This window comes from Argopecten irradians, chromosome 11, assembly GCF_041381155.1.
Source record: "Argopecten irradians isolate NY chromosome 11, Ai_NY, whole genome shotgun sequence".
NCBI classification, from domain to species: domain Eukaryota; kingdom Metazoa; phylum Mollusca; class Bivalvia; order Pectinida; family Pectinidae; genus Argopecten; species Argopecten irradians.
Window position 1 is genome coordinate 2,532,703 of NC_091144.1, and position 18,525 is coordinate 2,551,227.

The 18,525-nt window shown below is 39.1% G+C and overlaps 1 protein-coding gene across 1 annotated transcript in view; it reads right to left on the reverse strand.

Annotated features, from left to right (window-relative positions):
• Positions 1 to 18,525, reverse strand: part of LOC138335669 (uncharacterized) — a 188,929-nt gene that overhangs the window by 90,821 nt on the left and 79,583 nt on the right. The window contains exons 62-77 of the mRNA XM_069284830.1: positions 18,362 to 18,510; positions 17,882 to 17,982; positions 17,531 to 17,686; positions 17,122 to 17,299; positions 14,028 to 14,218; positions 12,690 to 12,881; positions 12,170 to 12,284; positions 11,889 to 11,926; positions 11,088 to 11,724; positions 10,466 to 10,686; positions 9,877 to 9,969; positions 9,406 to 9,608; positions 8,885 to 9,157; positions 8,244 to 8,511; positions 3,801 to 4,021; positions 3,060 to 3,238 (exon numbers count right to left, since the gene is read on the reverse strand). Of these exons, the coding sequence (XP_069140931.1) occupies positions 3,060 to 3,238; positions 3,801 to 4,021; positions 8,244 to 8,511; positions 8,885 to 9,157; positions 9,406 to 9,608; positions 9,877 to 9,969; positions 10,466 to 10,686; positions 11,088 to 11,724; positions 11,889 to 11,926; positions 12,170 to 12,284; positions 12,690 to 12,881; positions 14,028 to 14,218; positions 17,122 to 17,299; positions 17,531 to 17,686; positions 17,882 to 17,982; positions 18,362 to 18,510 (3,215 nt within the window). The remainder of the gene's footprint in view (positions 1 to 3,059; positions 3,239 to 3,800; positions 4,022 to 8,243; positions 8,512 to 8,884; positions 9,158 to 9,405; positions 9,609 to 9,876; positions 9,970 to 10,465; positions 10,687 to 11,087; positions 11,725 to 11,888; positions 11,927 to 12,169; positions 12,285 to 12,689; positions 12,882 to 14,027; positions 14,219 to 17,121; positions 17,300 to 17,530; positions 17,687 to 17,881; positions 17,983 to 18,361; positions 18,511 to 18,525) is intronic.

An 18,525-nucleotide genomic window follows, 5' to 3' on the forward strand; every position in this document is an offset into this window, starting at 1 on the left:
GTACTCTTACATACTCCTGACCAACAGTTCATAGAGAGAGCATAAACACAGAACTCCAACATCTATACATTGTACTCTTACATACTCCTGACCAACAGTTCATAGAGAGAGCATAAACACAGAACTCCAACATCTATACATTGTACTCTTACATACTCCTGACCAACAGTTCATAGAGAGAGCATAAACACAGAACTCCAACATCTATACATTGTACTCTTACATACTCCTGACCAACAGTTCATAGAGAGAGCATAAACACAGAACTCCAACATCTATACATTGTACTCTTAACTCCTACAGTTCATAGAGAGAGCATACACAGAACTCCAACATCTATACATGTACTCTTACATACTCCTGACCAACAGTTCATAGAGAGAGCATAAACACAGAACTCCAACATCTATACATTGTACTCTTACATACTCCTGACCAACAGTTCATAGAGAGAGCATAAACACAGAACTCCAACATCTATACATTGTACTCTTACATACTCCTGACCAACAGTTCATAGAGAGAGCATAAACACAGAACTCCAACATCTATACATTGTACTCTTACATACTCCTGACCAACAGTTCATAGAGAGAGCATGCACACAATGCACACAGAACTCCAACATCTATACATTGTACTCTTACATACTCCTGACCAACAGTTCATAGAGAGAGCATAAACACAGAACTCCAACATCTATACATTGTACTCTTACATACTCCTGACCAACAGTTCATAGAGAGAGCATAAACACAGAACTCCAACATCTATACATTGTACTCTTACATACTCCTGACCAACAGTTCATAGAGAGAGCATAAACACAGAACTCCAACATCTATACATTGTACTCTTACATACTCCTGACCAACAGTTCATAGAGAGAGCATAAACACAGAACTCCAACATCTATACATTGTACTCTTACATACTCCTGACCAACAGTTCATAGAGAGAGCATAAACACAGAACTCCAACATCTATACATTGTACTCTTACATACTCCTGACCAACAGTTCATAGAGAGAGCATAAACACAGAACTCCAACATCCTTACATTGTACTCTTACATACTCCTGACCAACAGTTCATAGAGAGAGCATGCACACAGAACTCCAACATCCATACATTGTACTCTTACATACTCCTGACCAACAGTTCATAGAGAGAGCATAAAACACAGAACTCCAACATCTATACATTGTACTCTTACATACTCCTGACCAACAGTTCATAGAGAGAGCATAAACACAGAACTCCAACATCTATACATTGTACTCTTACATACTCCTGACCAACAGTTCATAGAGAGAGCATAAACACAGAACTCCAACATCTATACATTGTACTCTTACATACTCCTGACCAACAGTTCATAGAGAGAGCATAAACACAGAACTCCAACATCTATACATTGTACTCTTACATACTCCTACCAAATTCATAGAGGAGCATAAACACAGAACTCCAACATCATACATTGTACTCTTACATACTCCTGAGAGAGCATAAACACAGAACTCCAACATCTATACATTGTACTCTTACATACTCCTGACCAACAGTTCATAGAGAGAGCATAAACACAGAACTCCAACATCTATACATTGTACTCTTACATACTCCTGACCAACAGTTCATAGAGAGAGCATAAACACAGAACTCCAACATCTATACATTGTACTCTTACATACTCCTGACCAACAGTTCATAGAGAGAGCATAAACACAGAACTCCAACATCTATACATTGTACTCTTACATACTCCTGACCAACAGTTCATAGAGAGAGCATAAACACAGAACTCCAACATCTATACATTGTACTCTTACATACTCCTGACCAACAGTTCATAGAGAGAGCATAAACACAGAACTCCAACATCTATACATTGTACTCTTACATACTCCTGACCAACAGTTCATAGAGAGAGCATAAACACAGAACTCCAACATCCATACATTGTACTCTTACATACTCCTGACCAACAGTTCATAGAGAGAGCATAAACACAGAACTCCAACATCTATACATTGTACTCTTACATACTCCTGACCAACAGTTCATAGAGAGAGCATAAACACAGAACTCCAACATCTATACATTGTACTCTTACATACTCCTGACCAACAGTTCATAGAGAGAGCATAAACACAGAACTCCAACATCTATACATTGTACTCTTACATACTCCTGACCAACAGTTCATAGAGAGAGCATAAACACAGAACTCCAACATCTATACATTGTACTCTTACATACTCCTGACCAACAGTTCATAGAGAGAGCATAAACACAGAACTCCAACATCTATACATTGTACTCTTACATACTCCTGACCAACAGTTCATAGAGAGAGCATAAACACAGAACTCCAACATCTACATTGTACTCTTACATACTCCTGACCAACAGTTCATAGAGAGAGCATAAACACAGAACTCCAACATCCTTACATTGTACTCTTACATACTCCTGACCAACAGTTCATAGAGAGAGCATAAACACAGAACTCCAACATCTATACATTGTACTCTTACATACTCCTGACCAACAGTTCATAGAGAGAGCATAAACACTGAACTCCAACATCCTTACATTGTACTCTTACATACTCCTGACCAACATGAGTCAAACATCAATTAGACTTTGCACAACACTAAAGCTTCTCCAACTTACACACAATTAAAAAATCTAAAATGAATCTTTTATAAAAGAGGAAATGTTTATATCTAAATAATGTACAGACAGACATTTTTGTGGAGATTACGTTTTTAGCGATTTCGCGGGACGTTGCTATGATAAAAAATTTGATTTGAAAAACATTGATAAACTATTTAATGATATATGACCTTAAATCCATATCGCAAATATTTAAAACAGCTAAAATAGGATTTTCTCGTTTTGAGATCAAATTGTGAAAATGTGTTCGTAAAAATAAGTGTCAGTACACTATCTATATATTCTTTGGTAAGAAAAATTTCTAATTGAACTTTTTGTACATATACATGTATAATAACAAAGGCATCCTTTACAAATATGACTGCGAGTTATACCTTTTTTCTTCCCTCGTGTTTTGGTTGTTAGGGGCGGACCACAGTTTGCTATGTGTAAGGTATCACCACATTCTCCGTAGGAATTCATGCCACACTGACAGTAGGTAACCATGGAGGCGTCCTCCACATCTTGGGGACAGAACCCTGTGTACAAGGTGTCTTCTCTATTGGGGTCAATCCTGAAATAACAAACAAAATCAGTAAGTGGACAGTTTCCAGAAAAGATAAGAAAATCCATTTCAAAAGAAAATTTTACAAAATATTGATTTTGATAATGTCTTGATGTTGAAAAGTAAGAGCCATCTTAATGAACCGGAGTATATTATTAACCATTGACTTTATTGAAATCCTGTAATATTCAGTCAGGTCCGTCATCCCAACATAAAATTTTTCCAAAATATTTGCATATCTAGATACTCTGAATTAACATCACACCAAACAGTAATTACTATATTTGCATCTCTGATACACTGAATTAACATCACACCAAACAGTAATTACTATATTTGCATCTCTGATACTCTGAATTAAAATCACACCAAACAGTAATTACTATATTTGCATATCTGATACTCTGAATTAAAATCACACCAAACAGTAATTACTATATTTGCATCTCTGATACTCTGAATTAAAATCACACCAAACAATATTTTCTAATTATCCTTGATTTCTTTAAATTAAACCCTGTTCTAAGCACACAGGCCTCTAAGCCCCTTTACTCAATATGTGTACACGTACAGCCAGCTTCTTGAGAATTCCGTGGGTTGTTTGGTTGTTCCCGTGTATAGATTACCATCCCTCATAGTTTTATCATTGTCTCGGTCATCGTCCCACATGCCACACAGTCCCTCAGAATTCCTGTAATCAGCAGCACCAGCCTTCACCCAGACGTTGATGAACTCTGGTTTCTTTCCTTTGCCGTCCTTGATGACGATGACCATACCGTGGGGCAAATACACCTAGAATTTTAAAGGAGAGTTCATAGGACATTACACAAGCATGCTAAAAAGAGAATTAAGAGGTTATCACACACAAGTAAAACTAGTCTTATCACACTTAACACGAGTCACAAAACCTACCCTAGCAACCACCTACAGAAGACCTTTTTCTTAGGATCCAAATTTAACACCATTCATCCCATTAATAAAGAAATCTCTATATCCCATGGGTGGTGAACTTTATAGAAAGGTTTGACAGTACTTCACTAAACGACCATTTTTTGTCTGTATCCCATGGGTGGTTGATGTTATAGAAGGGTTTGACAGTACTTCAATACAACACCAATTTTTACTCTGTATCTTGTGGGTGGTTGATGTTATAGAAGGGTTTGACAGTACTTCAATACAACACCAATTTTTACTCTGTATCTTGTGGGTGGTTGATGTTATAGAAGGGTTTGACAGTACTTCAATACAACACCAATTTTTACTCTGTATCTTGTGGGTGGTTGATGTTAAAGAAGGGTTTGACAGTACTTCAATACAACACCATTTTTACTCTGTATCTTGTGGGTGGTTGATGTTATAGAAGGGTTTGACAGTACTTCAATACAACACCAATTTTTACTCTGTATCTTGTGGGTGGTTGATGTTATAGAAGGGTTTGACAGTACTTCAATACAACACCAATTTTTACTCTGTATCTTGTGGGTGGTTGATGTTATAGAAGGGTTTGACAGTACTTCAATACAAGACCATTTTTTGTCTGTATCTTGTGGGTGGTTGATGTTATAGAAGGGTTTGACAGTACTTCAATACAACACCAATTTTTACTCTGTATCTTGTGGGTGGTTGATGTTATAGAAGGGTTTGACAGTACTTCAATACAACACCAATTTTTACTCTGTATCTTGTGGGTGGTTGATGTTATAGAAGGGTTTGACAGTACTTCAATAAACAACACCAATTTTTACTCTGTATCTTGTGGGTGGTTGATGTTATAGAAGGGTTTGACAGTACTTCAATACAACACCAATTTTTACTCTGTATCTTGTGGGTGGTTGATGTTAAAGAAGGGTTTGACAGTACTTCAATACAACACCAATTTTTACTCTGTATCTTGTGGGTGGTTGATGTTAAAGAAGGGTTTGACAGTACTTCAATACAACACCAATTTTTACTCTGTATCTTGTGGGTGGTTGATGTTATAGAAGGGTTTGACAGTACTTCAATACAACACCAATTTTTACTCTGTATCTTGTGGGTGGTTGATGTTAAAGAAGGGTTTGACAGTACTTCAATACAACACCAATTTTTACTCTGTATCTTGTGGGTGGTTGATGTTATAGAAGGGTTTGACAGTACTTCAATACAACACCAATTTTTACTCTGTATCTTGTGGGTGGTTGATGTTATAGAAGGGTTTGACAGTACTTCAATACAACACCAATTTTTACTCTGTATCTTGTGGGTGGTTGATGTTATAGAAGGGTTTGACAGTACTTCAATACAACACCAATTTTTACTCTGTATCTTGTGGGTGGTTGATGTTATAGAAGGGTTTGACAGTACTTCAATACAACACCAATTTTTACTCTGTATCTTGTGGGTGGTTGATGTTAAAGAAGGGTTTGACAGTACTTCAATACAACACCAATTTTTACTCTGTATCTTGTGGGTGGTTGATGTTATAGAAGGGTTTGACAGTACTTCAATACAACACCAATTTTTACTCTGTATCTTGTGGGTGGTTGATGTTATAGAAGGGTTTGACAGTACTTCAATACAACACAACACCAATTTTTACTCTGTATCTTGTGGGTGGTTGATGTTATAGAAGGGTTTGACAGTACTTCAATACAACACCAATTTTTACTCTGTATCTTGTGGGTGGTTGATGTTATAGAAGGGTTTGACAGTACTTCAATACAACACCAATTTTTACTCTGTATCTTGTGGGTGGTTGATGTTATAGAAGGGTTTGACAGTACTTCAATACAACACCAATTTTTACTCTGTATCTTGTGGGTGGTTGATGTTATAGAAGGGTTTGACAGTACTTCAATACAACACCAATTTTTACTCTGTATCTTGTGGGTGGTTGATGTTATAGAAGGGTTTGACAGTACTTCAATACAACACCAATTTTTACTCTGTATCTTGTGGGTGGTTGATGTTAAAGAAGGGTTTGACAGTACTTCAATACAACACCAATTTTTACTCTGTATCTTGTGGGTGGTTGATGTTATAGAAGGGTTTGACAGTACTTCAATACAACACCAATTTTTACTCTGTATCTTGTGGGTGGTTGATGTTATAGAAGGGTTTGACAGTACTTCAATACAACACCAATTTTTACTCTGTATCTTGTGGGTGGTTGATGTTATAGAAGGGTTTGACAGTACTTCAATACAACACCAATTTTTACTCTGTATCTTGTGGGTGGTTGATGTTATAGAAGGGTTTGACAGTACTTCAATACAACACCAATTTTTACTCTGTATCTTGTGGGTGGTTGATGTTATAGAAGGGTTTGACAGTACTTCAATACAACACCAATTTTTACTCTGTATCTTGTGGGTGGTTGATGTTATAGAAGGGTTTGACAGTACTTCAATACAACACCAATTTTTACTCTGTATCTTGTGGGTGGTTGATGTTATAGAAGGGTTTGACAGTACTTCAATACAACACCAATTTTTACTCTGTATCTTGTGGGTGGTTGATGTTATAGAAGGGTTTGACAGTACTTCAATACAACACCAATTTTTACTCTGTATCTTGTGGGTGGTTGATGTTATAGAAGGGTTTGACAGTACTTCAATACAACACCAATTTTTACTCTGTATCTTGTGGGTGGTTGATGTTATAGAAGGGTTTGACAGTACTTCAATACAACACCAATTTTTACTCTGTATCTTGTGGGTGGTTGATGTTATAGAAGGGTTTGACAGTACTTCAATACAACACCAATTTTTACTCTGTATCTTGTGGGTGGTTGATGTTATAGAAGGGTTTGACAGTACTTCAAATACAACACCAATTTTTACTCTGTATCTTGTGGGTGGTTGATGTTATAGAAGGGTTTGACAGTACTTCAATACAACACCAATTTTTACTCTGTATCTTGTGGGTGGTTGATGTTATAGAAGGGTTTGACAGTACTTCAATACAACACCAATTTTTACTCTGTATCTTGTGGGTGGTTGATGTTATAGAAGGGTTTGACAGTACTTCAATACAACACCAATTTTTACTCTGTATCTTGTGGGTGGTTGATGTTATAGAAGGGTTTGACAGTACTTCAATACAACACCAATTTTTACTCTGTATCTTGTGGGTGGTTGATGTTATAGAAGGGTTTGACAGTACTTCAATACAACACCAATTTTTACTCTGTATCTTGTGGGTGGTGGATGTTATAGAAGGGTTTGACAGTACTTCAATACAACACCAATTTTTACTCTGTATCTTGTGGGTGGTGGATGTTATAGAAGGGTTTGACAGTACTTCAATACAACACCAATTTTTACTCTGTATCTTGTGGGTGGTTGATGTTATAGAAGGGTTTGACAGTACTTCAATACAACACCAATTTTTACTCTGTATCTTGTGGGTGGTTGATGTTATAGAAGGGTTTGACAGTACTTCAATACAACACCAATTTTTACTCTGTATCTTGTGGGTGGTTGATGTTATAGAAGGGTTTGACAGTACTTCAATACAACACCAATTTTAACTCTGTATCTTGTGGGTGGTTGATGTTAAAGAAGGGTTTGACGGTACTTCAATACAACACCAATTTTTACTCTGTATCTTGTGGGTGGTTGATGTTATAGAAGGGTTTGACAGTACTTCAATACAACACCAATTTTTACTCTGTATCTTGTGGGTGGTTGATGTTATAGAAGGGTTTGACAGTACTTCAATACAACACCAATTTTTACTCTGTATCTTGTGGGTGGTTGATGTTATAGAAGGGTTTGACAGTACTTCAATACAACACCAATTTTTACTCTGTATCTTGTGGGTGGTTGATGTTATAGAAGGGTTTGACAGTACTTCAATACAACACCAATTTTTACTCTGTATCTTGTGGGTGGTTGATGTTATAGAAGGGTTTGACAGCTTCTTCACTAAAAGGCCATTTTTTTTTCTTTCTCTTGTGGGTGGTGGATGTTAAAGAAGGTTTCTTTTCTGTATCCTATGGGCCTACAGCAGTATTTTATTATACATAACTTACTTCGTATTTCTTCCCGCCACCCAATCGTCGAACTCTTGTTCCTGGGGTGAGTACACCGTTCAGATATGCTTTGATAATTAAAGGTGAGCGTGTCCCGGCCACTGGTCCACACCGATCAAACAGGATGACATCATCACCAGATCGTACGGCGACGGCACAGTTACACGATGCTCGTTTGTTACAGCTACGGTAGAACGTCCTCACTTCAAAGGGGAGGAAGGTGTGTCTATAGAGAATGAACTCTCCCTCCAAAAAGTTGTTGTATTTCCTGTGGATGTATATGTATTTGTTAAATGATGGCCCTTTTTAGCAAAGGTTTTCTCTATGCTATTCTTTTGTTTTTGAATATGAAAACCTTAAAAATTAGTTTGCCAAAGATTCCATGACAAATACATTCCTCAATTTAAGAAATTCTTTAAAGTTCAGGAATGGGCATGAACCTGGGCCCAGATGATATAGGCCTAGATATCAATCACCAATAAGGACTAGAAATGTCATGACCTCCATATGAACGAGACAGTACAGTACAGGATGCGACAGCCATTTCTTTGTGAGGGATAGAAATTTAAAAGTCAGATCATATCAGTCTTAACAAGCTATTGGTTATAATAATATCTGGTGCTCTATATATTGCTACTCACCAGCCATCAAAACTGGTCATATGAGGGTCGTTGATGGATTTACAAATGACACTCTTGTCACCGTCTGTTACTGTGACTTTGACCTCTCCGACGGTGTCATTGAAAACTGTGTCATTCCCACAGTGTATGGAGGCTGAAATATTGAGGTGCCTCTCAACTTCTCCGTCGTACAAAAGATCAACAGTCGCAGCCACAGGGAGACGGAATTCATCCTCCCACGTTTCCATGGAGATAAGTCCACCACAAAATGCTTCATTAGGTGAGGAACGGTACCTTAACAACAAATATCTAATATAGAAACGTACTTACAAATGTTCCCTTTAACAGTAATGTCTATTTTGTCCATAATATAAACATACTGTTCAATACATAGCCTGGTATATGTATATCATGGATAATAACTATATCAACTCATCTATAACTAGCTAAGTTGTAATATTCTCTCTCATTTTTTTTTAATAATGACCTTGAATAATGACAATCTATTCTTGAATTGATATAAACAATAACATGACACCTACCTGTAACCCAGCACTGCTTGGTGTAAGGCGTTACCATTTGGACACACATCAGCTTCTTCCTGGAACTTAGCAGTCAGTCTAACAATGCAGGAGTTGTTTGCCCTTTGTTGGGGAGAAAGGAAGAGGACAGGTGGCACTGTAGACTGTACTAGCACGTCCCCTACCGGACCTCCTTCATGGACTTCTAAATCTCTTGTTATCACCTACAAAACATAATGTCAACTTATCAAACCATTTTGAAATTTAATTTCATTATCAACCTACATTATTCGTTCAGTAGAAATTGTACCTTCTGTAAGGTCAATGGAATTTACAGTTAAGTTCTATCAAAAATAATTTTAACAAGGTCCAAATTTGAAAAAAAAAATCGAATTCAAGGGACAAACATACGATTTACAGATCAGATGGTAAAAGGTTATCTACGTTAATGTTAAGATTGTTACTGCTGTCAGCAGGTATGAGAACACTTACCCGCACTTCTGCGGTGAAGGTGACACTGTGCCTCTGTGGTCCTCGTGTGTTATCACAGTCGTAGGAATAGCAGGGTGTCACATGACAGGTCACCTACAACAGTAATGTCAGGCTTTTATTATAAATACAAACTACAATACATCGCTGAGCTGGAGACAACTTTGGAAAAAGTTCAGCTGAGCAAGAGACTGGTAATCCAGAGGTCATGAGTTCAATCTTCAGAGGAGGCAGTGATCTAAATCGATATAGCAGATAATTAACCCATACTTTATGAAAGAAAACTCAATGGGTAAATTTTACATTTCGAAATCAGCACTTTATGCATTGCTTTAGTAAGACCTATCACACAATCTACTTAGGAAAAAAAACAACATGTGTAGTAGGTTTGGACTGGGTCAATCATTGGTGACCTGGTAGCTCAGCGGTAGAACATTTGGCTTGTGCTTGGAGGTCCCAGGTTCGAATCCCAATGTAGAAGCTAAACATTCTTCTCTACTGTTACACTTGGTCTTTAGATACCATTTTTGCTGAAGACAAGTCACAAAGCAATCACAAGACCAATAATAAAGAGCTCTACTTGTAAACTGACCTTGACCCCGTAACCTCCATTGTTGTAAGTTGCCTCATCCATGACATCCATATCACCATCTAGACTAGATGACTTGACAATGACGTCATTGACCTTCCAGTCCAGTAAGTAAATCACATCCCCTCGCTCTAACTTGTCAAATTTACAGGTGAATTTCGTCTCCATCTCGGTCTCATCATAGTCAACGGATATGACAGGCTTTTCTGGAAGTTCTGGGAATTCTAATAGAAGAAACGAGCACAGTGAGTGGAAAGAATGGCTTAAATAAATTCTTAAGTAGAGATAAACCACTGAAAATAGTGAAGAACTTATACAGACATTCATTCTGAACATACAATATAAGCACTTTTCAGAAATATCATCAAAAAATGAATCTAACAGAATTGTTTAACACTATCAAATGCTCCTTGGAAATTGAAACACAGCTACAGACTCAAATCTGGTAATAGTACTACATTAATGTCCATGCCTCTTTTGTTTTGCTATTGCTTTTTATGGGGTTTTTTTCCACACAAAGGTCTGTCAGACCTACATGTCCTATCTTCTGCAGATCAATCTAGGAAATAATACGACATGACAAACAAATTACGGAATTAGAGGTTTATCCTTGAGTACAACTTACCAATAAGGAAGCCAACAGCTGATATAACACTGCGGTGCCAGTTAATCATGTTCCACTGTCCTAGTACAAAGTGAGCAGTAAATCCGGGTCTGTAGAATCCTCCGAGGTGGAAGTCGCCCAGACGGTAACCAAACACTGTACGCTTGATAAACTTAACTGTCCGTCCTCGACTGATACCGTCGATAAAAAGCTCAAGTCCGAAACCTCTACTCCATGTCCACTCAAACTCCATAAAGGTTGTAACCGTGGAGAACCTGGTGGACACTGTCCACTCCTCAAACATAGTACTGATGGTGAGGTAGATTCTACCACGTCTGTAGTACATCACGATTCCACGATAATCAGGGTTATCTGCCCCTGATGAGAACATTACCATGCCGTCTGTGAGTGTTAATATGTTGGCCGAGAACATAAAAGTAAATCCTTGTCCAGCACACGAGTCGGGATCACTCAGACAGCCTAGGGTATTGGTGATATTTACATAGGCTGACGGGTCATCAAACGATAGAGCGTAGTCTCCCTTAAAGCCGTTCACCAAACCTATCTGACCACTGAAGGACATGTTCCCACTCTTCATTTCTATGTAATTCCCAAATATTGACAGGAACCGTTCACGGATAGCAAATATCATACTCGACTATAGACTCTTCATATGTGATATGTAAACAAAAAAGGCTTGCCGAGGGTTTTGAACATCTGTGATATCCACTTATGAAGAGTAGACATTTGATATTTTCACAAAATTCCGTTGCTTGCATCTTTTAGTAAACAGTCAATTTTGTGAAAAAATGTAAAATTTACCGAGGAAATAGAATTTGTTGACGCCGTGACGTCATGAGCTTTTTAGGGACATGAGTGATGCCTATTCTTTATACTTCTTATAGTAATGATTATATGTGCCGTTTTAAACAAACAGAAGAAAACGATTTTCTCTTTTAAACTCAATTGAATTTTTTTTTTTTTATATAACACTAACTTTGCCATTTTTTCACAATCTCCTAACAGCTGACCTTGACCTACAAGTATTTCCCTTATCCTAAAACATTGTGATTAATCTCTTTTCCATGTCATTGTTGACTTACCATTGACCTCTGTCCAGATACTTGTGCTGATTTCTGGGAAACAGACCCTGGTGGGATCTTGGCTGAAGAACTGTCCTTGTATATAACATTGCCCATTAATGATGCACGTGTCATTCTACAAAAAAAATGTATAAACAGTAATTTGGTATATCTATGGTAACCGAAAGAATTCCCCAAATGGAAGGTCCATAATAGCAAAATGCACAACTAGGGCACTTGTCTGATGTACACAGAAAGTTTCAAGGAACTGCGTTGAACGGTCTTTGAGTTATAGCCGGGAAAAGACAGAGCCCAAAACAATATACCCCGCAAACACGTTTCGCAGGGGATAATTATCAATCATATCATGAGACAGAATGGATGTGGGTAAAACTATACCCCCATCCCCTTTATATCATGGCAGAGACATTGCTCCCTGATGATAAATTGTCTGATATTTGGATTGGATGTTGTAAATGTCACAAGAATATTTTTTGAAGAATTTGGTTTAGTAGAATCAGTCCATCCTACATAAACTCACCCTGCTGGTACAAACTCCAGTGTCAATGTCACACAACTCGCAGAAAGAATCGTACACGATGAAGGGTACCGGGTCACTCTCCACAGAATCAAAGTTACTGACCGTGACATTGACACTGGTCACACGGTCAAGCTGACAGATGACTGTCTCTAGTGATACATATCTGGCAGGCACGCTCATCACCTCACCAGTCTGTAAAACACAAAAAAAAATTATAGTTTAATCAATTATAAATCTCTGATTTTAATTTAATGTACAAATGCATGAAGTAAATGGATTTCAAGTAGTCCTATAAGGATAAAAGTATATTCATTATCATAAAAAACATTATACATTCCCTAAGAAAAAAATAACATAACAAAAAATGATTGCTGCAGATATATTGAAAAACTGTGTTTTCTTGCACTTAACTACACAGAAAGTGATGAGTTGATGGGTCAATAGGAGTTGACATATCAAAGTTTGGTCAAGGTTAATAGAGCTGACTTCTTTCTGTCCAATCATTACCTGGATGTCCCTCAGATGACATGATAAGTTCATTACCTGGATGTCCCTCAGATGACATGATAAGTTCATTACCTGGATGTCCCTCAGATGACATGATAAGTTCATTACCTGGATGTCCCTCAGATGACATGATAAGTTCATTACCTGGATGTCCCTCAGATGACATGATAAGTTCATTACCTGGATGTCCCTCAGATGACATGTTAAGTTCATTACCTGGATGTCCCTCAGATGACATGTTAAGTTCATTACCTGGATGTCCCTCAGATGACATGTTAAGTTCATTACCTGGATGTCCCTCAGATGACATGTTAAGTTCATTACCTGGATGTCCCTCAGATGACATGATAAGTTCATTACCTGGATGTCCCTCAGATGACATGTTAAGTTCATTACCTGGATGTCCCTCAGATGACATGATAAGTTCATTACCTGGATGTCCCTCAGATGACATGATAAGTTCATTACCTGGATGTCCCTCAGATGACATGATAAGTTCATTACCTGCATGTCCCTCAGATGACATAATAAGTTCATTACCTGCATGTCCCTCAGATGACATGATAATTTCATTACCTGCATGTCCCTCAGAGATGACATGATAATTTTCATTACATGCATGTCCCTCAGATGACATGTTAAGTTCATTACCTGCATGTCCCTCGATGACATGATAAGTTCATTACCTGCATGTCCCTCAGATGACATGATAAGTTCATTACATGCATGTCCCTCAGATGACATGTTAAGTTCTATTACCTGGATGTCCCTCAGATGACATGTTAAGTTCATTACCTGAATGTCCCTCAGGTGACATGTTAAGTTCATTACCTGGATGTCCCTCAGGTGACATGTTAAGTTGTCGTTGAGGATGAAGTTTCGTCCGTAGATGATGAGAACAGAGCATGCACTGATCCTAGTGTCACAGAATTGTCCCCCCTCAAATCCCAGTAGAACTGGTGGGTCTGCCTTCACCATAGAACAGTCAGCTCCAGCGAACCCATCAGCACACACACAAAGTCCTAAAACACAAAATTAATTGCACAATGTAGGCAAATATATTCTAACCAAAATCTAAAATGTCCATAAGACATTAATAATCCTGCCTTCATATGAATCCAGGATTAGATATCATATAATTAATGTAATGGCACCTACTCAACGTTCTCACACTCAGGACACAGTAAGTTTGTAGAGTTAAGAGGAGGGGTCAAGCCTCCCCAGTCTAATGACCTTACATACTAGATACTGACCTCCTGTACAGACACCACCGTTCTCACACTCAGGATACAGTAAGTTTGTAGAGTTAAGAGGACTGGGGACATAGCTGTTCTCACACTTAGGACACAGTAAGTTTGTAGAGTTAAGAGGAGGGGTCAAGCCTCCCCCGTCTAATGACCTTACATACTGAATACTGACCTCCTGTACAGACACCACCGTTCTCACACTCAGGACACAGTAAGTTTGTAGAGTTAAGAGGAGGGGTCAAGCCTCCCCCGTCTAATGACCTTACATACTGAATACTGACCTCCTGTACAGACACCACCGTTCTCACACTCAGGACACAGTAAGTTTGTAGAGTTAAGAGGAGGGGTCAAGCCTCCCCCGTCTAATGACCTTACATACTGAATACTGACCTCCTGTACAGACACCCCGCCGTTCTCACACTCAGGCCACAGTAAGTTTGTAGAGTTAAGAGGAGGGGTCAAGCCTCCCCCGTCTAATGACCTTACATACTGAATACTGACCTCCTGTACAGACACCGCCGTTCTCACACTCAGGACACAGTAAGTTTGTAGAGTTAAGAGGAGGGGTCAAGCCTCCCCCGTCTAATGACCTTACATACTAGATACTGACCTCCTGTACAGACACCACCGTTCTCACACTCAGGACACAGTAAGTTTGTAGAGTTAAGAGGAGGGGTCAAGCCTCCCCCGTCTAATGACCTTACATACTGAATACTGACCTCCTGTACAGACACCACCGTTCTCACACTCAGGACACAGTAAGTTTGTAGAGTTAAGAGGAGGGGTCAAGCCTCCCCCGTCTAATGACCTTACATACTGAATACTGACCTCCCGTACAGACACCACCGTTCTCACACTCAGGACACAGTAAGTTTGTAGAGTTAAGAGGAGGGGTCAAGCCTCCCCCGTCTAATGACTTTACATACTAGATACTGACCTCCTGTACAGACACCACCGTTCTCACACTCAGGACACAGTAAGTTTGTAGAGTTAAGAGGAGGGGTCAAGCCTCCCCCGTCTAATGACCTTACATACTGAATACTGACCTCCTGTACAGACACCGCCGTTCTCACACTCAGGATACAGTAAGTTTGTAGAGTTAAGAGGAGGGGTCAAGCCTCCCCCGTCTAATGACCTTACATACTGAATACTGACCTCCTGTACAGACACCACCGTTCTCACACTCAGGACACAGTAAGTTTGTAGAGTTAAGAGGAGGGGTCAAGCCTCCCCGTCTAATGACCTTACATACTGAATACTGACCTCCCGTACAGACATTACCGTTCTCACACTCAGGACACAGTGAGTTTGTAGAGTTAAGAGGAGGGGTCAAGCCTCCCCTGTCTAATGACCTTACATACTGAATACTGACCTCCTGTACAGACACAACCGTTCTCACACTCAGGACACAGTAAGTTTGTAGAGTTAAGAGGAGGGGTCAAGCCTCCCCAGTCTAATGACCTTACATACTGAATACTGACCTCCTGTACAGACATCGCTATTCTCACACTCAGGACACAGTAAGTTTGTAGAGTTAAGAGGAGGGGTCAAGCCTCCCCCGTCTAATGACTTTACATACTGAATACTGACCTCCTGTACAGACACCACCGTTCTCACACTCAGGACACAGTAAGTTTGTAGAGTTAAAGGAGGGGTCAAGCCTCCCCGTCTAATGACCTTACATACTAGAATACTGACCTCCCGTACAGACATTGCGTTCTCACACTCAGGACACAGTAAGTTTGTAGAGTTAAGAGGAGGGGTCAAGCCTCCCCCGTCTAATGACCTTACATACTGAATACTGACCTCCCGTACAGACACCACCGTTCTCACACTCAGGACACAGTAAGTTTGTAGAGTTAAGAGGAGGGGTCAAGCCTCCCCCGTCTAATGACCTTACATACTGAATACTGACCTCCTGTACAGACACCACCGTTCTCACACTCAGGACACAGTAAGTTTGTAGAGTTAAGAGGAGGGGTCAAGCCTCCCCCGTCTAATGACCTTACATACTGAATACTGACCTCCCGTACAGACAACACCGTTCTCACACTCAGGCCACAGTGAGTTTGTAGAGTTAAGAGGAGGGGTCAAGCCTCCCCCGTCTAATGACCTTACATACTGAATACTGACCTCCTGTACAGACACCGCCGTTCTCACACTCAGGACACAGTAAGTTTGTAGAGTTAAGAGGAGGGGTCAAGCCTCCCCCGTCTAATGACCTTACATACTGAATACTGACCTCCTGTACAGACACCACCGTTCTCACACTCAGGACACAGTAAGTTTGTAGAGTTAAGAGGAGGGGTCAAGCCTCCCCCGTCTAATGACTTTACATACTAGATACTAACCTCCTGTACAGACACCACCGTTCTCACACTCAGGACACAGTAAGTTTGTAGAGTTAAGAGGAGGGGTCAAGCCTCCCCAGTCTAATGACCTTACATACTAGATACTGACCTCCTGTACAGACACCGCCGTTCTCACACTCAGGACACAGTAAGTTTGTAGAGTTAAGTGGAGGGGTCAAGCCTCCCCCGTCTAATGACCTTACATACTGAATACTGACCTCCTGTACAGACACAGCCGTTCTCACACTCAGGACACAGTAAGTTTGTAGAGTTAAGTGGAGGGGTCAAGCCTCCCCCGTCTAATGACTTTACATAATGAATACTGACCTCCTGTACAGACACCGCCGTTCTCACACTCAGGACACAGTAAGTTTGTAGAGTTAAGAGGAGGGGTCAAGCCTCCCCCATCTATTATCCACAGGTCAGTGTTGGTGGATATCTCTACCAAACACTTGGTCTTCACACTGGAGAAAGCCTCAAATGTCCAGGATATATCGTCAGTGATCTAAAACAAAATTAAAATATCTCGCAATCTCGTACAATGATTTTTGATATTGGGTATGATGATGGGAATATGGTTGTTTTAGTTACCATAAATCAGACAAATAACTGCAATATACATTTGTTTAATAAGGGGCCATAACTCTATTGTAAAATAATGTTTTTAATCAAGGGGTAATAAATCTGCAATAGAAATCTTGTTAATAGACTTTGACCTATGACTTTAGATACTTACTGCAATGTCTTCCACACATGACTGTATGCTAAGGTCAATTTGTGCTGATATAAAAGTATTACATAGAACGCCAATCTCCGCGGAAATGATATAATCCCGGCAAATCCTGTTGGCCTCGGTTTCATTCAAACCACTGGGGGTTGGGAATGTTCCTGCCTGAAATAGGCAAAAAAAGTTAATGATTATTTTGTAATGAAAGAAATATACAGATTAATAAGGTGACTAGGATATGATAAATGAAATTGTAAAATGATATTTTCATTAGGATATGATACACGGAAATATAAAATGATATTATCATGATGATCTTAAACTGAACAAAATTTTTCGAGTTATGCTCCATGAACTTACTGTTGCTATGTAGGTTGCGTTGTATTGGAACACAATCCAAGGCTGGATACTGAAGCACCTGCTCAAGGGGAAATTTGGAATAGAGGCAGTGATGTCTTCTCCTAGATAGATATAAGGCAATTTGGTGTTAACATAATCAACATAAAATGCACATTTGTTAAAATAATATTAATAAAATTATAAATAATTGTGAAATATTCAGTAAATATAAGTGTGTTTTTTTATTTAATTATATGTAACACAGACTAATTTAGACACTGACTAATTTTAAGCTTGGCTAAATTGTAGATTGTAGGGATTAGAAAACCTTTATAAGATTGGACTGGAGAGACATAAGTAACACCACAAATTGCAGGGTCATAAAGACTTTCAAACAAGAGGCCAAATACAGAATACGTTTTCAAAGTGAGATTTTGTAAATTTCTCATGTGGTATGAAATGATCAGTTTTGAGATTGTTGAGACTGAGGTGTGTACTCACCAGGAACTGGGTCAACTTCACACTGGTAGAAGAGACGTGGATCACAAGTAACATTGTGTCCTTCCTGACATGTACACGACGTATCATCCATCTCTACAGACTCCTCCTCCGCTCCCGAACAATACCCAGCAAATAACGAGTCCTCCTCACTACAAGTATAAAAC